The sequence below is a fragment of the Loxodonta africana genome, chromosome 1 (assembly GCF_030014295.1).
Source record: "Loxodonta africana isolate mLoxAfr1 chromosome 1, mLoxAfr1.hap2, whole genome shotgun sequence".
Lineage (NCBI taxonomy): Eukaryota > Metazoa > Chordata > Mammalia > Proboscidea > Elephantidae > Loxodonta > Loxodonta africana.
The window spans coordinates 171,931,824-171,957,829 of record NC_087342.1 but is presented as its reverse complement, the minus strand read 5'-3'; the positions used below and the strand labels follow the sequence as shown (position 1 = coordinate 171,957,829).

The 26,006-nt window shown below is 39.7% G+C and overlaps 1 protein-coding gene across 1 annotated transcript in view; it reads left to right on the top strand.

Moving 5' to 3' along the window:
• Positions 1-4,913: 4,913 nt before the first annotated feature.
• The window catches only part of OSTM1 (osteoclastogenesis associated transmembrane protein 1), a 30,114-nt gene continuing 9,021 nt past the window's right edge, over positions 4,914-26,006 (top strand). Inside the window, exons 1-3 of the mRNA XM_003404062.4 lie at positions 4,914-5,330; positions 16,399-16,513; positions 25,192-25,289. Coding sequence (XP_003404110.2) covers positions 4,938-5,330; positions 16,399-16,513; positions 25,192-25,289 — 606 coding nt within the window. The 5' untranslated portion in view covers positions 4,914-4,937. The remainder of the gene's footprint in view (positions 5,331-16,398; positions 16,514-25,191; positions 25,290-26,006) is intronic.

The following is a 26,006-nucleotide window of genomic DNA, read 5'->3' as shown; positions in this document are numbered from 1 at the left end:
CAATAGATTATTTAAAAAGATTTTCTTATATAGCTACAATGATCAAAATCAGAAAAATGAATATATTAAAACCATACCAAACCCACTGCTGTCGAGTTGATTTTGACTCTTAGCGACTTTTTCACACCCCATTCAAATTTTACCAGTCGTCCCAGTAATGGCCTTTATGTTAAAAGAATCTAGTCCAGACTCATGTCCAGGCTTTCCACGGGAGAAAGATGTGGCAGTCTGTTTTCATAAAGATTACAGCATTAGAAACCATATGGGGCAATTCTACTCTGTCCTGTGGGGTTTGATAGGAGTTGGAATTGACTCAATGGCAATGGGGTTTTTGTTTGTTTGTTTATACACAGTTGGAGTCCCTGGGTGGTGCAAAACAGTTAATGTGCTTGGCTGCTAATGGAAAGGTTGGAATTTCAAATCTACCCAAAGGGCCTTGGAAGAAAGGCCTGGCGATCTCCTTTAGAAAAATCAGCCATTGAAAACCCTGTGGAGCACAGTTCTACTCTGACACACATGGGGTCATCATGAGTCAGAGCCGACTCAACAGCAACTGTGTTTTTTGAATACATGGTTAGTATACCTTTAGAATAAACTTTTAGAAGTGTAATTGCTGGGTCAGAGTATGCAGATTTTAATGTTGTTGGTTCTGCTACATTGCTTTCTACAGAGGTTTAACAATGAACACATCCACTAGCATCTCATGTAGTGCCTGAAAGAACTCTTAAGAATGGTAATTGGAATATACCATGTAAATCATCTAAAGTTACATGAGGACATTTGAGAAAATTAAGACAACTTATTTCTGTTAACTTTTTTTTATTGTGTTTTATGTGAAAGTTTACAAATCAAGTCAGTCTCTCATACAAAAAGTTATACACACCTTGCTATGTACTCCTACCTGCTCTCCCCTTAATGAGACACCACACTCCACCTCTCCACCTGTATTCCCCATGTCCATTCAACCAGCTCCTGTTCCCTTCTGCCTTCTCATTTAGCCTCCTGATAGAAGTTGCCCACATAGTCTCATGTGTCTACCTGAGCTAAGAAGCTCACTCCTCACCAGTATCATTTTTGGTCTTATAGTCCAGTCCAATCCCTGTCTGAAGAGTTGGCTTTGGGAATGGTTCCAGTCTTGAGCTAACAGAAGGTCCGGGGACCATGACCTCCAGGGTCTCTCTAGTTTTAGTGAGACCATTAAGTCTGGTCTTATTACAAGAATTTGAGATCTGCATCCCACTGTTCTCCTGCTCCATCAGGGATTCTCTGTTGTGTTCTCTGTCAGGGCAGCCATCGGTGGTAGCAGGGCACCATCTAGTTCTTTCAGTCTCAGGCTTATGGAGTCTCTGGTTTATATGCCCCCTTCTGTCTCTTGGGCTCATATTTACCTTGTGTCTGTGGTGTTCTTCATTCTCCTTTGCTCCAAGTGGGTTGAGACCAATTGATGCATCTTAAAGATGGCCACTTGCTAGCATTTAAAACCCCAGATGCCACTTACCAAAGTGGGATGTAGAATGTTTTCTTAATACATTTTGTTATGCCAATTGACCTCAATGTCCCCTGAAACCATGGTCCCCAAACCCCTGTCCCCGCTACTCTGGTCTTGGAAGTGTTCGGTTGTATTTAGGAAACTTCTTTGCTTTTGGTTTAGTCCAGTTGTGCTGACCTCTCCTGTATTGTGTGTTGTCTTTCCCTTCACCCTAAAATAGTTCTTGTCTACTATCTAATTAGCGAATACCCCTCCCCCTCCCTCCTCACCGCCGTAACCACCAAAGAATATTTTTTTCTGTTTAAACTTTTTCTTGAGTTCTTATAATAGTGGTCTCATACAATATTTGTCCTTTTGCAACTGACTAATTTCACTCAGCATAATGCTTTCCAGATTCCTCCCTGCTATGTTTCATGGGTTCATCATTGTTCTTAATCGTCGTGTATTATTCCATTATGTGAATACACCATAATTTATTTATCCATTCATCCATTGATGGGTACCTTGGTTGCTTCCATCTTTTTGCAACTGTAAACAGTGTTGCCATGAACATGGGTGTGCATATATCTGTTTGTGCAAAGTCTCTTATTTCTCTAGGATATATTCCAAGGAGTGGAATTGCTGGATCGTATGGTAGTTCTATTTCTAGCTTTTTAAAGAAGGGCCAAATCGATATCCAAAGTGGTTGTACCATTTTACATTCCCACTAGCAGTGTATAAGTGTTCCAGTCTCTCTGCAACCTCTCCAACACTTATTATTTCGTGTTTTTTGGATTAATGCCAGCCTCGATGGGGTGAGATGGAATCTCATTGTAGTTTTGATTTGCGTTTCTCTAATGGCTAATGATCGTGAACATTTTCTCATGTATCTATTAGCTGCCTGTATGTCTTCTTTGGTGAAGTGCCTGTTCATATCCTTTGCCCATTTTTAATTGGGTTATTCGTCTTTTTGCAATTGAGTTTTTGCAGTATTATATAGATTTTAGAGATCAGACACTGATCGGAAGTGTTGTAACCAAAAACTTTTTCCCAGTCTGTAGGTAACCTTTTTACTCTTTAGGTGAAGTCTTTGGATGAGCATAGGTGTTCGATTTTTAGGAGCTCTGTTATCTACTTTTTCTTCTGGTGTTTGTGCATTGTTAGTAATGTTTTGTATACTGTTTATGACACGTATTAGGGCTTACTTAGTGTTGTCCTTATTTTGTCTTCCATGATCTTTATCATTTCAGATTTTATATTTAGGTCTTTGATCCATTTTGAGTTTGTTTTTGTGCATGGTGTGAGGTATGGGTCTTGTTTCATTTTTTTGCAGATGGATATCCAGTTATGCCAGCATCATTTCTTGATGGGACTGTTTTTCCCCATTTAACTGACTTCGGGCCTTTGTCAAATATCAGCTGCTCATATGTGGATGGATTTATGTCTGGATTCTCAATTCTGTTCCATTGGTCTATGTACACATTGTTGTACCAGTACCAGGCTGTTTTGACTACTGTAGTGGTATAATAGGTTCTAAAATCAGGTAGTGTGAGGGCTCCCACTTTGTTCTTCTTTTTCAGTAATGCTTTACTTATCCGGGGCCTCCTTCCCTTCCATATGAAGTTGGTGATTTGCTTCTCCATCTCATTAAAAAATGTCAGTGGAATTTGGATCGGGATTGCATTGTATCTATAGATTGCTTCTGGTAAAATAGACATTTTTACAATGTTGAGTCTTCCTATGCATGAGCAAGGTATGTTTTTCCACTTATATAGTTTTCTTTGTAAGGTCTTTTACATCTCTGGTAAGATTTATTCCTAAGTATTTTATCTACTTGGGGGCTACTGTAAATGGTTATTGATTTGGTGATCTCCTTCTTGATGTTCTTTCTTTTGGTGTAGAGGAATCCAACTGATTTTTTTTATGTTTATCTTGTATCCTGATACTCTTCTGAACTCTTCTATTAGTTTCAGTAGTTTTCTTGAAGATTCTTTAGGGTTTTCTGTGTATAAGATCATGTCATCTGCAAATAGAGATACTTTTACTTCTTCTTTGCCAATGTGGATGCCCTTTATTTCTTTATCTTGCCTAAGTGCTCTGGCTAGGACCTCCAGGACAATGAAGACAACTTATTTCCGTTTTGGAAATACAGTTTTTATTAACACAAATCAAATTTCCTACTAATTCAGTTTCCTGGTAACAAAATGAAACAAAACTTAGCTATCAGAAGCAAATTTAGGAACACAAAACGCTAACCAAAAAGGTTGGGTAAAAAGTAGCTATAAGAACCGTTTGAAGCACCAAGGATCATAAACTGAGTATGAGGTAGTGCTCTAAGTGCTGCAGTTTACCAGGCAAAAAAATGATAACCCTGGAAAGCAGGATTACACAAACCAGCCAGGAAGTAATTTTTCTACCAAATTTGCCAGATACGTGTCAAATCAGATACTTGGCAGGAAAGTGTTTTCCAGATTATGATCTTAAATTCTTTTTATAGACAAGCAGTGCTGTCAGAATGCTTACTAGAGGATTCCCCTATGGTGGACTAGGGTCAGTCCCAGGCAAAACTGGAAGGTGGCCACCCTAAGATGAGATTGCAGAGTGAAATAACTTAGACCTGAGCTGTCCAATACCAAAGCCACATTTAAATTAAATACAATTAAAAATCCAGTTATTCAGCGGCAGTAGTCACATTTCAACAGTCATGTGGCTAGTGGCTACGGTATTAGCGCAGATAAAGGGCATTTCCATAATCGCAGAAAATTCTATGGAACAGAGAGCATTTAGTTTTTTTTTTTTTTTAAGCCACTAGGCTCCAGTACCAAAAAAAAATGAACACGCGTTATTACTCTTTCCAATTAAAAAACAACAACAACAAAGGAAACCCAGTGCCCATGGGGTGAAAAAAAAAAAATGCTAAGAAAACACCAGCTAAAAAACGTGCAACGCATAGGCGGCTTCCTCTCAGGACTCCCTCAACAGACATTTTGAAGGCAGAAGCTGTTCCTCTTTCTGCGGCTTTGAGTACCTCCTCACACTTCCAGGACCCAGGGAACTCCCATAGCGGTGGGTGTTCAAGGTCCAAGGCCTCCTCCCTACCCCGAGAATGACCTGCTCGAAGCGGTGGACATCTGTGTACACAGGACAGCCAAGCCTCGGCTCGGGGCCCACAGGCCGACACCAGCCTGGTCTCGCGCGCCCCTCGACGGGAGGCCAGGACCCGCCGCCTGCTCGCAGCGCGAAGCCGCCCTTGCCCGCGCGCACCAGCACGCGCACTGGCCCGCGGGCCCCCGAGCGGCGCTTGGCAGCCAATGGAGCGGGGCGCCGCGCGCCGGGGGCGGGGCCGTGACGCGCGCCTCGTGATCCCGCCCCCGGCCTGCGCCCGCGGAAGCCGGAAGCGGCGGAGGTCGGCGGCGCTGGCTGGGAGCGGCAGGCGGTGGTGAGCGTCCCGGGGTTTGTGAACCCGGTGATGGACCGGGAAGGAACAGTCACGCGGCGGCGGTCGTCGCTGCTGCCGTGGCTGTTGCTCCTGTGGTCAAGGTTGGCTCTGGGCACCCTGTCCTTCGGCAGCAGCCCTCACAGGATGCTCCACGACCTCCTGTCGGAGCAGCAGTTGCTGGAGGTGGAGGACCTGTCCCTGTCTCTGCTACAGGGTGGAGGGCTGGGGCCACAGTCGCTGCCCCCGGGCCTGCCGGATCTGGACCCCGAGTGTCGGGAGCTGCTGCTGGATTTCGCCAACAGCAGCGCTGAGCTGACCGGGTGTATAGTACGCAGCGCACGGCCCGTGCGTGTCTGTCAGACCTGTTATCCTCTCTTCCAACAGGTCGCCAGCAAGATGGACAACATCAGCCGAGCCGTGGGGGTGGGTAGAAGGGCACACCAGGGACCTCTGGCGTGGAGGGTTGGGAAGGGAGGAGGATGTAGATGGTGCTCAACGCTGGGGAACCTCAGTTTCCTCCTCTGTAAGAAAAGGGGCTTGGACTGGGTTTGTGGAGTTTGGGGCATCAGAAAAGTGGGTGGCATTATGGGGCTTAGGATTTGGAATTTTGCCCCCATGTCTGCTGTTGAGCATCCTCTCTGTACATATTTACGGATAGATATGACTGGTTTTCTTGGGACTTCTGACTCCTAAGCCTACTTCTCTTTTCCTCTCCACCCCTCCGCCGTAGCTTCCTTCCCATCTCCACCTGGAGTTCCCCTGAACGACTCTTTCCTGAAACTCTTTGAGTGGAGAAACTGTATTGTGCGGTAGTGGTTAGGAGCTTGAGTTTTGTAGCTAGAAATTTCCAGATCCATTACTTTCTAGCATTGTGAGCTTGAATTAGTTATCCTCTCAGAGCCTCCGTTTCCTCCTCTGTAAAATGGAGAGAACCAGCTGCCCAGTGTGGTTCTTAAAAAGGACGTGAAGAGTTACCCTGTGGGAGTTCACCTTGGTGATTAAGACCAGTCTGGAGCCAGTCTCCCAGGGGTCCAGCTCTACTCTGCTTAAACTCGGGGCAAGTTACTCATATTCTCTGTGCCTGTTTTCTCATCTGTGAAACGGGAATAAAAGGGGATCTTAGAAAATTAACACATAGTAGTAGCTCTCAGTAAATGGGAGCTAACATTTCTAGGAAATGACAAATCTACCCCCTCCAGCCCCCATTCTTGGTACCCTGAGAGCTTTCCTGGTCAGTGGTAGGTGCTGTGAAGAATATAATTAAAAAAAAAGGGGGGGGGGCGGGGGGAAGAAGACACTGTCCCTTAAGGACGTTTAGGATCTAGACTAGGGAAGGATTCGAGTGGCAGTGCTGGTGGGAGTCATGAGTTGTGGGCTGGATATGTCTGATAAAGGAAAAATATGAGGAATGATATTGAGATTAGAGAATGGGAAAGTTCCTCTTATACTGAAGGAACAGTAAGCAGTTTCATTAAAATGTGGTTGGAATTATTTCGTACTACCCTACCTACCAGTTGCTGTGGAGTCGATTCCACTTTACCGTGATGTCATGTGTGTCAGAGTGGAACTGTGCTGCATAGGGTTTTCAGTGGCTGATTTTTAGGAAGTAGACCACCAGGCCTTTCTTTGAGGCACCGCTGGGTAGACTTGAACCTCCAACCTGTTGGTTAGCAGCTGAATGCATTTGCACCAACCAGGGACTCCATAGTAGACATAGGCAAATATAAACTTGTGTTTAGTTGATTACTGCTGTCAGCCTGATATTACTTAATGTAAATCAAAATTTTAAAAATATAAATGGGGAATTTAGTTACATTAAATAAATTCTTTGTTCAGTCTTTCTGAAAGAGCAAGTTTTCGAGGTAATTGTTTAAATACATTTAGGTTTACATGCAGTGTTTTTCAGGCATACTTTTATTGGCTATCACAAAGGATATCTATATCTGTATGTATCTTGCTATGATTTTAAAGTAAAGCACCCAAGATTTGTCCCTGTCACCTGCAGCAGGATATGATATGGCATAATATTCTGTTATGAGCAGTTAGGTGAGTTGTTTTTAAGATGTCATTTACTCTTTTTTTTTTTTAATTTTTTTATTGTGTTTAGATGTTTACAGAACAAATTAGTTTCTCATTAAACGATTAATACACTTACTGTTTTGTGACATTGGTGGCCAACCCTGTGACATGTCAACACTCTCCCATTCTTGACCTTGGGTTCCCCATTTCCATTCGTCCAACTATTCTGTCCCCTCCTGCCTTCTCATCCTTGCCCCTTGGCTGGTGTGCCCATTTAGTCTTGTATATATGGTTGAGCTACATGTATTATTGTTTGTTTTATGGACCTTTCTTATCTTTGGCTGAACCTCAGGAGTGATTTCATTACTGAGCTAAAAGGGTGTCTGGGGGCCGTACTCTCAGGGTTTCTCCAGTCTCTGTCAGGCCAGTAAGTCTGGTCTTTTTTGTGAGTTAGAATTTTGTTCTGTATTTTTCTCCAGCTCTGTCCCTGACTTTCTACTGTGACCCCTGCCAGAGCAGTCAGTGGTGGTAGCCAGGGACCATCTAGTTGTACCGGACTCAGTCTGGTGGAGGCTGTGGTAGTTGTGGTACGTTAGTCCTTTGGACTAATTGATCTTTCCCTTGTATCTTTGGTTTTCTTCATTCTCCTTTGCTGCTGAAGGGGTGAGACCAGTGGAGTATCTTAGATGGCCGCTCACAGACTTTTACAACCCCAGAGGCTATTCACCAAAGTAGAATGTAGAACATTTTCCTTATAAACTGTGTGATGCCATTTGAGCTAGATATTCCCCAAGACCATGGTCCCCACAGCCCTCAGCCTAGTAATTTGGTCCCTCATGGAGTTTGATGTGCCTATGGAGCTTCCATGATCTTGCCTTGGACAAGTTGTGTTGGCTTCCACCAAAGTTACCACTTATCTATTGTCCAGTGTTTTTCCATCCCCACCCGCCCCCTCCGTCGTAACCATCAAAGATTGCTTCTTTTTGTGTGTAAACCTTTTCATGAATTTTATATAATAGTGGTCTCATACAATATTTGTCCTTTTGCGATTGACTTATTGCACTCAGCATGATAACCTCCAGATTCATCCATATTGTGAGATGCTTTGCAGATTCATTGTTGTTCTTTGTCATTGTGTAGTATTCCATTGTATGTATGTACCATAGTTTGTTTATCCATTCATCTGTTGATGGGCATTCAGGTTGTTTCCATCTTTTTGCTGTTGCAAACAATGTTGCAGTGAACATTGGTGTACATTGGTCTATTCGTGTGATGACTCTTATTTCTCTAGGATATGTTCCTAGGAGTAGGATTGCTGGATCATATAGTACGTCTATTTTTAGCTTTCTAAGAAAGTGCCATATCATTTTCCAAAATAGCTGGATCATTTTGCATTCCCACCAGCAGTGCTTAAGCATTCCAGTCTCCCTGCTGCCTCTCCAACATTTGTTATTTTCTATTTTTTTGATTTGTACCAGTAATGTGGGTGTGAGATGGTATCTCATTGTGGTTTTGATTTGCATTTCTCTAATGGCTTTTTAGTGGCTAGTGATCACGAGTATTTCCTCATGTGTCTGTTAGCCACTTGAATGTCTTTTTTGTGAAGTGTCTGTTCATTTCCTTTGTCTATTTTTTAATTGGATTTTTTTTTTTATTATTGTGGAGGTGTTGGATTTTCCTGTAGATTTTAGTGATTAGACCTTTGTCAGATTTGTCATAGCCAAAACTTTTTTTCCAGTCTGTAGGTTCTCTTTTTACTCTTTTGTTGAAGTTTTTTGATGAGCATAAGTGTTTAATTTTTAGATGATCCCAGTTATCTAGCTTATCTTCTGGAGTTTGTGTGTTGTTGCTAGTTATTGTTTGTATCCTGTTAATGCCGTGTATTAAGGCCTCTAGCATTGATCCTGTTTTTTCTTCTATGATCTTTATAGTTTTTGGCTTTATATTTAGGTCTTTGATCCATTTTGAATTAATTTTTGTGTATGGTGTGAGGTATGGGTCCTGTTTCTTTTTTTTTTTTTTTTTGCAGATGGACATTCAGTTTTGCCAGCACCATTTGTTAAAAAGACTGTCTTTTCCCCATTTGGTGGACTTTGGGCCTTGTTGAAGATCAGGTGGCCATAGGTGGATGGATTTACATCTGGGTTCTCAGTTCTGTTCCATGGTCAATGTATCTGTCATTATACCAGTACCAGGCTGTTTTGACTACTGTAGCTGTATAGTAGTTTCTGAGGTTAGGTAGTGCAAGTCCTCCTACTTTATTCTTCTTCTTCAATAGTGCTTTACTTATCTGGGCCTTCTTCCTTTCCATAGAAAGTTAATGATGTTTTTCCGTCTCTTTACCGAGTGTTGTTGGCATTTGGATCAAGATTGCATTGTGTTTGTAAACTGCCTTGGGTCAAACTGTCATTTTCAAAGTGTCGAGTCTGCCTATTCATGAGCATGGCATGTTTTTCAGTTTATGTAAATCTCTTTTGGTTTCTTGCAGTAGTGTTTTATAGTTTTCTTTGTATAGATCTTTTACATCTCTGGTTAGATTTATTCCTAAGTGTTTTAATTTTTAGGGGCTATTATAAATGGTATTGTTTTCCTGATTTCCTTTTCATTGTTCTCTTTATTGGTTTATAGGAATCCAGCTGATTTTTGTATGTTTGTCCTGTATCCTGCTACTCTGCCAAATCTATTAGTTCCAGTAGTTTTCTCAGGGAGTGTTTTGGATTTTCTGTGTATAGTATCATTAAAAAAAAAAACCCTTGCCATCGAGTCGATTCTGACTCATAGCAACCCTATAGGACAGAGTAGAACTGTTCCATAGAGTTTCCAAGGAGCACCCGGTGGATTTGAACTGCTGACTTTTTGGTTAGCAGCCGTAACACTTAACCATATTAACCCAACACTTAGGGTTTCCATATATATGATAGTATCATATCATATGCAAATAGGGACAGTTTTACTTCTTCGTTACCAATTTGGATGCCCTTTGTTTCCTTTTATTGCCTTAATACTCTAGCTAAGACTTCCAGCACAGTGTTAAATAGGAGTGGTGATAAAGGACATCCTTGTTTTGTTCTGTTCTCAAGGGAAATGTTTTAGCCTTTCTCCATTAAGAGTGGTGTTGGCTATTGGTTTTATATAGATGCCCAAAGCTTGGATCTATTGAAGCAGCAAGTGCTTCCCTTATTTGTGTAGGTCCTGTGGGATTTAGAACAGGTTAAAAAAAAATTTCTCCAGATTCCAGTGGCACGGCATTACAGACATCACCTGATCTGTGTATGTCATTCCGCATGAATTCTTTTATGCCCAGGGGAAGGTCCTTTGTGTAGGGTTTGCAGAAACCTCATTCCTCTTCTTCTAGCCCCTCCTGCCCCTGGGTACCCAGCTCACCTCACCCTGATGTGGAAAGAAGAGAGTAAAGAGTTAAAAAGAGGCTGAAAAACCCTTTCTCCAGTCTGCATTTCCTCCCCAACTCATCCTAGACCCTGGTCTTTGTTCACCTCCTTTCCTCAGTAGAGCTGGATGTGGGTCATGAGCTCAGAATTATGATTTCTACAGTGCTGAGGTACTTTATGGATGTCATAGGCTTTTATGGACTGATTTGGGAATTGAACCATCATGTGTGATAATGAACCTATGGAAAATGTATTCTCAGTTTCTTACAAGTGAACTTGAAGGAATCAGTTGTCCTCAGGGGAGTTTATTTCTTGAGAGTAATATATTTTCTTTGATTCACATAGACTCAGTCTTTTATTTAAATCCATTTAATTAGCAAGCACCTACTATTCTTGAATATTGGGCTAGTGAAAGGATATAGAAGAAAAGGGAGGATAAGGCTAGGCCTCAAACTATCAGTGTAGTTGGGGAAATAAGATAAACCTATATTGAGAAAGGAAACCCTGGTGGCATAGTGGTTAAGAGCTGCGGCTGCTAACCAAAAGGCTGGCAGTTCAAATCTACCAGGTACTCCTTGGAAACCCTATGGGACAGTTCCGCTCTGTCCTATAGAGTTGCTATGATTTGGAATTGACTTGATGGCAATGGGTTTTTTAACAGGCTATATAGAGAAAAGGAAAAAGTCTCATCAGTGTTTAAGTGTTATAAATTGTTCAATTTAGAGCAAAAAGGCACAGAGATGCTGAGCTAACAGAGGAAAGAGAGCAAGGTGGGGTTAATCAGAAAACCTACAAGCTGAATTTTGAGCAAGGCATCCTTTCTCACCTTTAGGGTGAGTGGACATGGATTGATTGAGAGGAAGGGGGAGTATAATAGTATAATAGAGAGAACAAGATTCAAAAATAGAAATTAGCAAGTTGTTTATTTTTTTTTTTTTTAATGTGGTACAGAAAGCTAATTTAGCTATAGTAGTATTATCTGATGAGAATTCTATGTTCTTATCACTTCCCATTGGAATTACTGGGTCAATGGTCAAGGACTGCATAGAGTTTTATTATCTCAAGGTAAAGAATACAGTGATTTTGAAAACTGAGTGGTAGAAATGACTAATTCCATCTTTGAGTCTTGCTTTCTTCTTTTAGGTTAAGCTAATAGTGGTGTGATTTTATTGAGCTGTTCAGTGTCATCAAAGTGGTTGTAAAGATGATTTGGCCCCCAAATTCTGAATTGCTAAGCTCTATCTTATTGACACAGTGGCTACAATAGTGGGCTCGAGCATAACAGCGATTGTGCGGATGGTGTAGGACTGGGCAGTGTTTCAATCTGTTGTACATAGAGTTGCTATGAGTCAGAACCAGCTCGAGGGTACCTAACAGCAACAATAACAATCTTATTCTCCTTGGTTTGTTTAAAATTATATAAGCATGTGTATATGTACACATACATGCCTCATTTTTTTGAGGATGCTGGTGATTTGTGATATGTATCTGGCAAGTGTTCAGCATACTTTTAATTTAGACCAATAATTCTTAGGAATATAGGGAGAAAATTAAAGCAGCATAATAATATGCTGTGTCTTTGGTTAGAGATCAGAAAATGTAATGCTTCTTATGCATTCATTAAAAAAAATTATCGAGTACCTGTTACATGCAGGCTACAGGTGGATATTAGGGATGCAGTTGTGAACGAGCAGAGCTTGTGGGAAAACATATCAAACATGTGATACAAGTAGTTATTAGATTCAGATGTGGTTAAGTGTTGCAAAGAAAAAAAAAAACACAAGGTGCTACCAAAGCATATAACAAGGTATCTTAGTCATCTAGTGGTGCTATAACAGAAATACCACAAGTATATGGCTTTAACAAAGAGAAATGTATTTTCTCACAGTCTAGCAGGCTAGAAGTCCAAATTTAGGGGGTCAACTCCAGGGGAAGGCTTTCTCTCCCTGTCAGCTCTGAAGGAATGTCCTTCTTGTCACTCTTCTCCTGGACTAGGAGCTTTTCTGTGCAGGAACTCCGGGCCCAAAGGATGTGTTCTGCACTTGGTGCTTCTTTCTTGGTGTTATGAGGTCCCCGTGTCTTTCTGCTCGTTTCTCTCTTTTGTATCTCGAAAGAGATTGGCATAAGGCACTATTTAATCTTGTAGATGTCATCAATATAACTGCCACTAATCCATCTCATTACATCATAGTGATAGGATTTACAACACATAGGAAAATCACATCAGATGACAAAATAGTAGACAGTCATACAGCGCTGGGAATCATGACCTAACCAAGCTGACACATTTTTCGGGGACACAGTTCAATCCATGACATAAGGGTACTGATCTTGTCAGATCTAGGGATAGGTAGAGTGGTCAGAGATTAAAGCTGACACCTGAGATTTGAGATGTCATCCTCCTCAAAAATTTTCAAGGCTCCCCTCTGCCTGACCCTCAAGACTCTTTACAACCTTGCCCTAACTCCTCCCTCTGATGCCTCTACTTCTATAGAAAAACCCTTTACTCTAGCTATAGTGGCCTATTGAATACTTCCTGAGTATCACATACTCATTTCTAGTTTCATGCCATGATAACTTATTCCCCCATTTTAGAATCCCTTTCCTTTTCTAAATTCCTCTTTCTCCATGAGCTTTTTTCTAGTTTCCCCCAATCACACTGACATCTCCCTGGATTGAACTAGTCCATGCATGGAACATTCATATAGGCTATACTGTATTGCTTTTAAAAATAGTCATCTACTTATGAAGATTTAACTTTAGCCAGCTATACCCACTTAGCACACTTTACATTGGCAGCAAGGTAGCTAGGTGGAATGGCATATATATCAGGCACTTCTTATGTGCCAGGCATTGTGCTAGGTGATTAACATGTTAATACAGTAACCCCAGGGCCCATGATTATGAAAGTAAAGCTCAGAGAGGTTAGGTCAGCTGTCTGAGATCACCAGCTTGTCACTTACTCTTGTCTGACTTCTTGGGCCAAGCTCTATTTAAGAAGTTACAACAGTAATTGCTCTGAAAGGAGCATTAAAAATGTTTTATTCAGTTTGACTGCTTTAAAAGCGAGTATTCATTTGGATGCGTCTTTTAATGTTTATAAAGTAAAATGAAAACAGCTCTCAGAAAGACAACCAGAAATGATGTGCCTCCTGATGGAAGCACACAACTTTACCTATGAAGATGTCTTTAAAAAGAAAAAAATCACATTGAATCTAATCAAGTCTTTAAATATAACTACCGATACGAGTGAAGTATAGTGGACAGAGAAACTGTTAAACAACATCATAGGAATGCAATCAGCAAGATGCAGACTGTGGAAAACTCTACAAGATGTACTATCCATCATCATCAGTAAATAATTGTAAGGGAAAAAAACCTGCTGGATTCAAGCTGAATTTAGAAGAGGATGTGGAATGAGGGATGTTGCTGATGTCAGATGGATCCTGGCTAAAGGCAGAGAATACCAGAAAGATGTTTACCTATGTTTTATTGACTATGCAAAGCCATTCAACTTTGTGGGTCATAACAAATTATGGATAACATTGTAAAGACTGGGAATGCCAAAACACTTAACTGTGCTTATGGGGAAGCAGTACATAGGCCAAGAGGCAATTGTTTGAACAGAACAAGGGGATACTGTGTGGTTTAAAATCAGGAAAGGTATGTGTCAAAGCTGTATCCTTTCACCATACTTATTCAATCTGTATGATAAGCAAATAGTCTGAGAAGCTGGACTATATGAAGAATGCAGCATCAGGTTTGGAGGAAGAATCATTAACAATCTGTGATATGCATATGACACAACCTAGCTAGCTGAAAGTGAAGAGAACTTGAAGCACTTACTAGAGAAGCTCAAAGACTACAGCCTTTAATATGGATTACATCTCAACATAAAGAAAACAAAAACCCTCCCAACTGGACCGATGAGCAACATCATGATAAACATAAATGGAGAAAATACTGAAGTTGTCAAGAATTTTAGTTGGATCCACAGTCAATGTCCGTGGAAGTAGCCGTCGAGAAATCAAACTACATATTGCATTGCGCACATCTGCTGCAAAAGACCTCTTTAAAATGCGAAAAAGCAAAGATGTCATTCTGAGGACTAAGGTGTGCCTGACCCAAGCCATGGTATTTTCCAATCACCGCTTATGCACGTGAAAGCTAGAAGCTGGAGAATGAATAAGGAAGACAGAAGAAGAATTGGAACCTTTGAATTATGTTGAATACACTGGACTGCCAGAAGAACGAAGAAATCTGTCTTAGAAGAAATACAGCCAGAATACCCATTAGGAGCAAGGATGGTGAGACTTCATCTCACATACTTTGAACATGTTATCAGGGGAGACCAGTCCCTGGAGAAGGACATCATGCTTGGTAAAGTACAGGGTCAGTGAAAAAAAGGACCCTCGACAAGATGGATTAACATCATGGCTACAACAGTGGGCTCAAGCATAACAATGATTGTAAAGATGGCGCAGGACCAGACAGTATTTTGTTCTGTTGTAAGTAGGGTCGCTATGGGTCGGAACCAGCTCAACAGCACATAACAATAACAGCAGCAGCAACGAGGGAGAAAAAAAAAAAGATGAAGAGGGAATGGTAAAAGAGTTTTAAGAGACCTATTAGCCAATTGCAGTGATTGGACCTTTTTAAGATCCCAAAACTGGAAAATTACTTATGTAGTATTTGAGGAAGTTTGGATACTGGATTTTGGATGATGTAAAAGATCACTGGGTTTTGTTTTACTTTTTAGGTATGATAATGGTATTGTAGTTATGTTTTTAAAAAAAGTTCTTATGTTTTAGAGAAACATACTGAAATGTTTACACATGAAATTATATGATAGTGGAATTTGCTTTAAAATAATCTAGTGGATGAGTAGAAATCAAACAAGGATGATCATGAGTTGAAAATTATGGAAGCTGGCTGACAAGTGCATGGGCTCCATTATAGTGTTTTTCTACTTTTGTTTATGTCTAAAAGTTTTTATTGTAAAAAGGTACAGTAAAAATAAGGACTGGCAATGTTAAAAAACAAAACAAAAACCAGAAACTTCTATAGATGACAAAACTAAGCCACTCTAAAAGGAATGTTAAAAAAAAAAAAATGTTAAGAGCTATTTTAAAACAAGAATTCTTCCTTTAAGCCCTTCTTCCCTCTTTTCTCACCCCACGTGGCTGGTCACATCCTTTTCTGGAGTGACTGCTCTCTTATTACTCATCACAGTGTGATGGTTGTGTGTCTGTGGTGAGGTCCTTGAAGCCCCAGTGCTGATGACATTCCCTCACACTTTTCGTATCCTCAAAATTCTAGGATTCTTAACAGTATCTGGCAAATGCTGGGAGTTAAATAAATTTGAAGGAATGACGGTTTGGTCAGTAGGACTAAATTCCTTGCTTGCAACACAAGGGAAAGGAAGTAGATAAGGATCAAGTAATTTAGGAACTTGAATATTAATATTTGGTAGTATGAGTTTCCCTCATTATTAAAATCATTTATGGAAAGCTTATTGCATTTGGATATAGACTAGATGTGTCACATTTTCTTGTGGATTATAAAGTTTTGAGCCAGAAATTCCTCAGAAGATGAGAACAAATGAATTATGATCATTTACCCACCAGATTTTTAGAAAATATATCAAAAATATATATTCATTGTAGAAGAATTTAGGTAGCATAAAAAAAAAAAAAGAAAATAAAATCACCCATATTTCCATTATTTAGAGTTAACTGCTGCTACATTTTGGTGAATAGTTTTCCAGAGTTTTTTTTCCTATGCATAAAAAGTAAGACATGTGACACACATCCAATTCGTACCTAAGTAGTTGACATTGTAGTATACAAGCTTATTTAAGAAGCAAAGATCATCTTCCTTTGCAAGTGAACCTGGTACCCAATACCAATAAATGTTAGCTACTCTTGTTTTATTACCGTTATTATTATTAATTGTTGCCTGGTCATATCAAACAAAATGTTAAAAGATTTATAATAAATATTATAAGGCATTTTGCCTCAAGTTGTTATTTGGAAAGTCTAAAAATACTCGGATTATATTTTTCTATCTTCTTTTTGTTCCAGAATACTTCAGAAAGTCATAATTGTGCCAGAAGTCTCTTAATGACAGATAGAGTGCAAATACTTGTGATTCTCTCTGAGTTTTTTAATTCCACGTGGGAGGAAGCAAACTGTGCAAGTGAGTAATTCTTTCATTTTCATGTTGCAGTTCTGGTTCAGTAGTATAGATGTCATTTTATTTTCGTGAATTTTGGAGTCTTTGAAGCTAGATAATGCCTTTTATTACTAATTTTAAATGAACTGTGGTTAGCATGGTGGTTTATTAGTGGGAAGTACTTGGGCAAATACTAGAAGGTGAGAAAGTGTAGCAGTTGGAATTAGAGCTGCGTTTGCCACTTCTTGAATTGACTCAACGACAGTGGGTTTGGTTTTTTTTGGTTTTGTCACTTATTAGACCTACCTTACTAGCTGGCAACTTTGGGCAAGGAACTTCACCTGTTGGAACTTCAGTTTCTTCATCTGTAAATTGGTGTTAAGAATGGAACCTATCTTAATACTGTTGTTTTGAGGGTTAGATGAAATTTTACAAAGCGCTTAGCTCATTGCCTGGCATATAACTAATGGTCAAGAAATGCAAACTGTTAAATAATAAATATGCTGTTTATAATAATCTGTCAAATGGGGTGATGGTAACATCTGTTCTACTAGCTTTGCAGGTTTGCGTGTGTGTTGTGTAATAAAGTGAGATCTATTTTCAGACATTCTTTGGAGAATTAAAATCACTTGTTTCAATTCAGAAGTGGTTTTGAATACCAGCTATGTGCTAGGCAGTTCTTGTCTTTCAAGCCTAATAATTTTGTGAGGGAGAAAGATACATTTGCAGATAAAACATAAGGCAGACAGGTAAACGCCTCAATAAAGTTATGATGTCTTTTGGGGAAGTAGAAAATAATCCTAACTGGGGAGAGGTTGAAATGACTGCTTGGAGGAGGTACATTTTTAATTTAGTCCTTAACAAGTAGAGATAAGAAGGGCATTATAGATAGAGAGCCATCATGGCAGAGGCACAGAGGTAGAAATATGATAGTGATGATCCAAGGCCCTGGAACCGTAACAGGAGATAAAATTGGAAAGGAAAGGTAGGACCTTGACAGGCAGGAATTTATCATCTAGGTCAGCATTTTTCATACTGCCTGAAACACCAACATATTGTTAAGAAAGGGTTGCATACTGTAATATCTTGGAGGTTTATAATGCATATGGAATATTAAAAGCACTGAGAAGTCCTGCAGGTTAAAAAAAAAAAAAAAAACTTCTAAAAGCCATTTAACCTAGCACTTCCTAGGCTTTTTTTCTTTTTAAAAACTGCAAAGACCTTTTTTTCTTGGAACTCCATTGGAAGAGAAAGAAAAGAGACAGGAGGTTATTTTAAAGTTTAGGCAAGAAGCAAAGAAAACATGAAGTAGGGCAGGGACAGTGGAAATAGAAAAAATTATATAAAAATTTAGGATGGGATAAATTTAAAAACAAAAAAGCTTTATACTTGTAAGTCCTTAAGCAACTTCCCTTTTCTGAGGACTTGTCTTTTTACTCAATTCATATGAAGAAAAATTGTAAATGAGATAAAGACCCTCTACCAAGTTGCTTTTCCTTTGCAGTATACAATGGTATATTGAATCTTTTAATTTTCCCTCTATTAATCCAAATTTTCCAATAATTTGAACAGAGGCTTGGCTGACATTTATTTTTTGTTTTAGCACAACCTTTACTTTTATGAGGAGCCCTGGTGGCGCAGTGGTTAAAGTGGTTGACTGCTAACCAACCATAAGGTCAGTGGTTCCAAACCACCAGCAGCTCTGTGGGAGAAAGATGTGGCAGTCTTCCGTAGAGATTTACTGCCTTGGAAACCCTATGTGGTTGCTGTGAGTTGAAATCGACTTGATGGCAGTGGGTTACCAAGTTTCTTTTCCTTTGCAGTATACCATGGTATATCGAATATTGAATCTTTTAACTTTACCTTATTTTATCTTAATGAAAACACCCAGAGCATTAGACTCAATTATTTGTAGTTTATAATTTAAAATGTCTTAGTTTTCATGTTCATTAAACTTAATTAAGTTGTTCAAGTACAAAGTTCCCACAGTTTATATCTTCTGAGGTTTTCACTATTTTTCAGAAATTGGTGGTTATCTCTTGTTTTCTGTAAAACTAGTTTTAGAAAACAGCAGAGATCTTTATACAAACTTCGAATAGATACCAAATACCTTATTTAGAGATGGATAATTTCTGTTAATGATAATAAAGTAGTTTTCTATGTAAGGCCTTAACTTGAATCTTTAACACCTTTTAAAAATGCCTTCTGAGGTTGTGGGGACCATGATCTGGGGGAACATCTAGCTCAACTGGCATAGTGTAGTTTATAAAGAATATGTTCTACATTCTACTTTGGTGAGTAGCGTCTGGGGTCTTAAAAGCCCATGAGTGGCCATCTGGGATACTCCACTGGTCTCACCCCTTTGGAACCAAGGAAGAATGAGGAAAACTAAAGATACAAGGGGAAGATTAGTTCAAAGGACTAATGGATCACATCTACCATGGCCTCCACCAGACTGAGTCTAGAACAATGAGATGGTGTCCAGCTAACACCACTGACTGCTCTGACAGGGATCACATTAGAGGGTCCTAGACCGAGCTGGAAAAAAATGTAGAACAAAATCCTAACTCAAAAAGAAAGACCAGACTTATACAGGCTTGTCAGAGACTGGAGAAACCCTGAGAGTATGGCCTCCGGACACCCTTTCAGCTCAGTAATAAGGTCACTCCTGAGGTTCACCCTTCAGCCAAAGACTGAACAGGCCCACAGAATAAAACAAGACTAAAGGGGTGCACCAGCCCCGGGACAGGGACTGAAAGGCAGGAGGGAACAAGAAAGCTGGTAATAGGGAAGTCAGGGTTGAGAAAGAAGAGTGTTGACATGTCTTGGGGTTGTAAACCAATGTCATAGAACAATGTATGTACTAACTGTTTGATGAGAAGCTAGTTTGTTCTGTAAATCTTCATCTAAAGTACAATAAAAATAAAAATGCCTTCTGAGCTGGTGCCTGAGCCCTCCCTGAGAAAGAAGCTATACTAATCTGTCCTTGATGAGGCGCCATTGATTGTCTGAGATGAGGAGAGTTCATAATAACCACTTCACTGAGTGCTTAGAGGAGGCTTTATTATCACTAATATTCCTTAGCTTTTTAATTTCTAATAATGTATAGATTTTCACCGTTTATGACCTTATGCTCCCAATTCCTGCAAATGGATGAAAGAGGAATTTTACTCTAATTTCTTTGTTTTGAATCTGAAAGTCAGGGCCCTTTAATAATGAAGACTTTTTTTTTCTAATTTTTATTGTGCTTTAAGTGAAAGTTTACAAATCAAGTTAATGTCTCATACAAAAACTTATATACACCTTGCTATATATTCCTAGTTGCTCTCCCCCTAATGAGATAGCACACTGCTTCTCTCCACCCTGTATTTCCGTGCCCATTCAGCCAGCTTCTTTCCCCTTGGCCTTCACATCTCCCCTCCAGACAGGAGCTGCCCACATAGTCTCATGTGTCTACTTGATCCAAGAGGCCCAGTCCTCACCAGTATCATTTTCTACCTCATAGTCCGGTCCAATCCTTCCCTGTCTGAAGAGTTGGCTTTGGGAATGATTCCTGTCTTGGGCTGACAGGAACTCTGGGGACCATGACCTCTGGGGACCATGACCTCTGGGGTCCTTCTAGTCTCAGTCAGACCATTAAGTCTGGTCTTTTTACTAGAATTTGAGATCTGCATCCCACTGTTCTGCTACTTTAGGGATTCTCTGTTGTGTTCCCTGTTGGGGCAGTCATCGGCTGTAGCTGAGCACCATCTAGTTCTTCTGGTCTCAGGCTGATATAGTCTCTGATTTATGTGGCCCTTTCTGTCTCTTGGACTCATAATTACCTTGTGTCTTTGGTGTTCTTCGTTCTCCTTTGCTCCAGGTGGGTTGAGACCAATTGATGCATCTTAGATGGCTGCTTGCTGGGGTTTAAGACCCCAGACGCCACTCTCCAAAATGGGAGGCAGAATATTTTCTTAATAGATTTTATGCCGATTGACCTAGATGTCCCCTGAAACCATGGCCCCCAAACCCCTGCCTCTGCTACTAATAATTGATACATTTTTAACCCCATTATATAAATAAACTCCTTTGTGCTTTATAACACCACTGTCTAGTGATCATTGAGAAAATGTTGGTGATACTGCATTAATGCGATACTCAACAAAATGGCCAGTCCGTGTTCACTTTCAGCTCAATTTTTAAATTATTTTAAGTGAAAAGGATTGGCTGTTGGAAAATAAGAGACATTTAGTTCTTTTGTCTTTCAGAGAAGCTTTCTTTGTAAATCACTTATTTATAAAGAAATTGTTTAGTTTAATTACTTCCCATGTATGGAAGAAATTGTTTTTTCATAGTAATGTGCTGTATACTACGTTTGCAGGCAGTACAGGGACATGCACACCCAGTTCATCCCTATATTGTACAAGTCAGTTGTCATGACATGGCTCCTGCTATCAAGATGTATAATTGCCATGGATGAAACTGCTCTTTTTTACTTCCCTGGAAAACATCAAGTACAAATAATGCAAATCTGTTGGATTTTGTTAGTCTAATATACTAATGGAAACCCTGGTGGCATCATGGTTAAGTGCTATGGCTGCTAACCAAAAGGTCGACAGTTTGAATTCACCAGATGCTCCTTGGAAACTCTATGGGGCAGTTCTACTCTGTCCTATAGGGCTGCTACAAGTTGGAATTGACTCGACCACAATGGGCTTTTTTTAATGGAATATACTAATATTCAGTATATGTGTAAATGTGTTCATTTTAATTTATATCTACTTTGTTTCATTCAGAGTCCTGGTGGTGCAGTGGTTGAGTTCGGCTGCTAACCAAAAGGTCAGCAGTTAGACCCACCAGCTGCTCCTTGGTTTTGCCTAATTCATAGGAAGATTCAAGGCTAATTCATATGATGTTAAACCAGCATTAGGAGGAGCTTATGTTATATATGGAGCATTGGTGGCATAGTGGTTAAGAGCTACGGGTGCTAACGAAAAGATTGACAGTTTGAACCTACCAGCTGTTCCCTGGAAACCCTATGGGACAGTTCCACCCTGTCTTATAGGGTTGCACTATGAGTTGAAATTGACCCGATGGCAACAGGTTTGGTTTGGGTTTTTATGTTATATATAAAAAAGAAGAATCAACATTTTAACTTTCTGAAAGTTGATGGATTGAATAACATTTTTAAATAGTAAAGAAAAATGGTATAATTGGCTTAGTTTCCTAATTTTTAAAGTGATCCCTCATATTTTTAAATTATAAGAGCAAACAGTTAGAATGGGACTTACCTCCTTGAGAAGATAAAGCTGCAGAGAATGTAGGGTGCACAAGGTCAGAGCAGGATAAGGATCTAGGAATGGGTTCCCCAGTAGGGCCCTGTGTACACCAAGTGCAGGCTAAGCTCTGCACAAGGGGGCTTTTGGGTTGTGTGAATGGGGCTGAATTCCAGCTTGGCTTCTGGAGGCAGGAGTCCTTTTTGTAATTTGTTCATCCAGAGGGGGAGTCTTTTTCTAATTTGCACAAAGGAGTCTTAATGTGCTAGTTGTTGCCCTTTTCACCTGGTGTAGGTTTTGTCTTGGTTGCCAGTTCTGATCAGTTGGTAGTGACAGCCTGAATCCCTGGAGTGTCAGAGAGCAGGCATCACTAATCTATCGTTAATGGGCAGTGGAGAGTGGACTGGTGGCATGTGTTTGTTCACCCCGAGTCTTGAACTTTAGTAGTTTAGAATGTAGATGTGAATATTTTATTTATTTTGGAGCATGCAGGCTCAGGAATCAGATTGAGTAGGAAGTCCAGTTTTTCACTTACCAGCTGTGTGACCTTGGCAACCTACTTAATTTCTCTAAACTTCTGTTCCCTTATTTATAAAATGGAGATAATGATAGTTCTTGCCTCATAGGATTGTTGCAAGGATTAAATGAGTAAATGTGTTCAAGGTACAAGCACAGTGCCTGGAACACAGCAAGTACTCAGTAAATGTTAGCTTTCGTGATAGTGGTTGTTGTTTATTGTAGTGAATATCTCTTAGTGTGTCATGTCCCAGAGTCACCTGTACAGTCTGTCTCTTAGCCATCTAATTCTCTCTATTTGTATTAGCACCTTTCTCCTGGATTATCGCAATAGCTTTCTCTCATGTCTCTCCACTCCTAGTTGAGAGAAATTATATTAGATGATCCTGAATTTCTGATAAGGTAGGATATAAAGCTGTCTGTGAAATTAAGGAGGACAAGGTTGGGGACTAAAGAGTAGAAAATAATTGGAACATCTCTTTTGGAGCAATTGATAGGTCGTCTATAAGGATTGTTCAGTGGCATTGAAATCAGAAAGCAAGAATTTGAGTTGAGTCCCTTCATTATAATTTTAGACGTTTTTCTATAATAGCATCCTATAACCAAAATAAGGAGCCCTAGTGGTCAATGGTTAAGCTCGTAGCTGCTAACCGAAAGGTCAGTTCGAACTCACCAGCTGTTCCATGGGAGAAAAGACCTGGTGATTTCTCCGGTTAAGATTATAGCCTTGGAAACCCTACTCTGTCATAATGAGTTGTTATGAGTTGGAATTGACTCGATGGCACTCAACAACAACATCATAACCAGAATTGGGAGTAGAGAAACTATGAAGGCTATCAAGGGTTGGAAATGTTTGTGAGTATGCAGAAGTGTGAAGAGGGCAAGGATTCCAGGAAAATATGATTGAGATGGCTGACCACAAATTCCGGGATATACAGCAAGGCAGTTGAACCTAGACAATAGGCTGAGAATACAGGGAGAGGTAAAGACAAAGTGAGGGTAAAGAGTAGGTTCACTGAAGAACGGAGAATGGATAAATAAATTGTGGCTTATTCATACATAGGAAACAATGAAAAGGAATGAACTTTGAGCTACAAGTATCAACATGAATAAATCTCAAAAGGTAATACTAAGCAGGAGTAACAAGTTGCAGAGAAATACTGTGTATGTAAGACTTGAAAAAACATGCAAGAAAGTTCTATTTATTTCCAGACTTTTCTTAAAGCCCCTTTTATCAATATTTTAAGCACAATTCTCACCATCTTATTTCTTGGGTTCCTAACTCATGTTAGGTTTGAAAGAGCAAATTTAAAAAGGCTGCCCTGTTAGGTGCAAGAACTGACTCATTGGAATAGATGGAAGAGACAGAGAACTACTAAGTGATAAAAAAGAACAAAAAGTATATGAATTTAGATAAAACTAATGCAGGGTAAACAGTCTTATAGGAGCTCTGGCTGCACAGTGGTTAAGCACTCATCTGCTTAAGATTGGCAGTTTGAACTCAACTAGCAGCTCCGCAGAGAAAGTCCTGGCAATCTGCTCCCATAAAGATTACAGCTTAGAAAACCTTACTCTGTCACATGGGGTCGCTATGAGTAAAAAGTTGACTTGATGGCACCTAACAACAACGAACAGCCTTATGCCCAAATAGCACTGAGAATACCACTGTCAAGACAGCACTTGATAGCTGATGTTTGTAATGACCTTGAGCTATCAAAAGTCAATTTAGTAACCCTTTCAAGACCCAGTTATTTACTGCTTTGAATTTTTTGTTGATACCCTGTGTTTTCATTAATGGAAGTATGTTGAATCATTGAGTGTTACTGAATTTTTGGTAGGTAGTATGGATGCCCCCCTCTCCCCTGCCGCAACAATCCTACCCTCTGAGTCCCCAGGGGTATACATTGTCCTACTAATTCTACCCCCAAATGCCCCCTAGAGTTCAGAGGGACATATGGTGTCCCAAAGAAAATTTTTCAGAATTTCTGTTTCCTACCAAAAATGCACATGCATCATATAACACCCTGTAGAAACAGTAATTTGCAGCACATGCCCATTTTTTTGGTTTCAAACAGTCAAAAAGGCCCCTGCCTTGTGGCAGCATGTACTGTTAGTAGGAAAGCAGCTTCCCAATGAAACTGAGAGGTGAAAACAGTAGATGGGCAACCATATATCCTAATGGGCATGAAAGGGTTTTAAATTTTATTTGGTATATTGCTTTTATGAAGAGAGGAGAATATGTAATTATTTTTAAGATTTTCATTAAAATAGTCATGATTTAAAAAAGCTTTTGGAAACTACAAGGATATTATGGATTGAATTGTATCCCCCCAAAAAGATACATTAAAGTCCTAACCCCTATACCTTGTGAATGTGGTTGGGGGAAATAGGGTCTTTCTTTGAAGATACTATCAGTTAAGTCGTACTAGAGTTGGGTGGGTTCTAGTCCTAATCCCTTCTGAATGATGTCTTATAAAGGAAGAGAACAGACTTGGAGATAGGGTCACACAAAGGGAGAAGTCAGCCACCACGTGGTGATGGAAGCAGGTGCATCTGTAAGCAGCAGAGGAGCACCAGGATTGTCAGCAGCCACCAGAAGCTAGGAGAGAGGCGTGGGCAGTGCCTCTGTCAAAACCCTCGGAAGCATTCAACATGGCTGATACCCAGATTTGGACTTCTGGCCTCCAGAACTGTGAGACAATACATTTCTGTTCTTTACAGACACCCACTTTGTGGTATTTTCTTATGGCAGCCCTAGCAAACTAAGAGGAAAGCTTCATGTATTTGGAAAATTCTCATAATGTGGACCACTTCATGCTTGGTCAAATAAAGAGTTACTGTAGTATGAAACAGAAGATGTTAGCTTGAGAGAATGACAGCACGTAATTGTTGCTTGAGATATATTAATGTCCTTTTTTTTTTTGACAGATTGTTTAACAAACAACAGTCAAGAATTATCAAACAGCACAGCATATTTCCTCAGTCTGTTTAATCAGACCTTGACCTGCTTCGAGCATAACCTTCAGGTATTTTATATATGATACATGAAATTAAATTGCTGCCTGTTCAAAAAAAAAAAGTGAATAATAATTCATTGCAATTATTATAGCATTAATTGTTGATACTTGTCTATACACATGATATAGAGGACCTGTGTTTCTGCTCTTAAGCTCTTCCACTTACTAGATTAAAACTTCAGTTTTCTCATTTGTGAAGTGGTGATAGTAATAGCTACCTTTCCTACCTTCAAGTGTTTTGTAGTGAGAATACAACGAAATAATGAGTGTGGAGACGTGAAATTGTTTAATTGAAACGTATTGTTCTATCTGACAGTAATTTATCTTGCTTCCACTTATGCAGCAATAAGGTATTTTATTTTGCAGTTCTGTCTGTCTATAGGAAGCTTATTTTTTGCTTCAACATTTGCTTAAATATATTTTACCTACTTTAGAAGGCACACTTTAGTAAGGTAACCTTGAGTATTGTACTATGATATAAAAGGTGACCTTAAGAATCTTTTTCTACTAGTTTTTTTCATCTTCCACTCTTAAAGTTTCGTATTGGAATTCTACTGGTGGTGGGGGGTTGGAATTGGAATGCTGATAAAATTGTAGTTTTGAAACTTATATATAAAAAAAGAAACTTAAATAACAAGTAATTCCCACAAGTGGATGTAAGTATATTTAGGATGTAAGTATTCGTGATTTCCTCTTTAATGAATGTGACAACATAGAATTATGAAT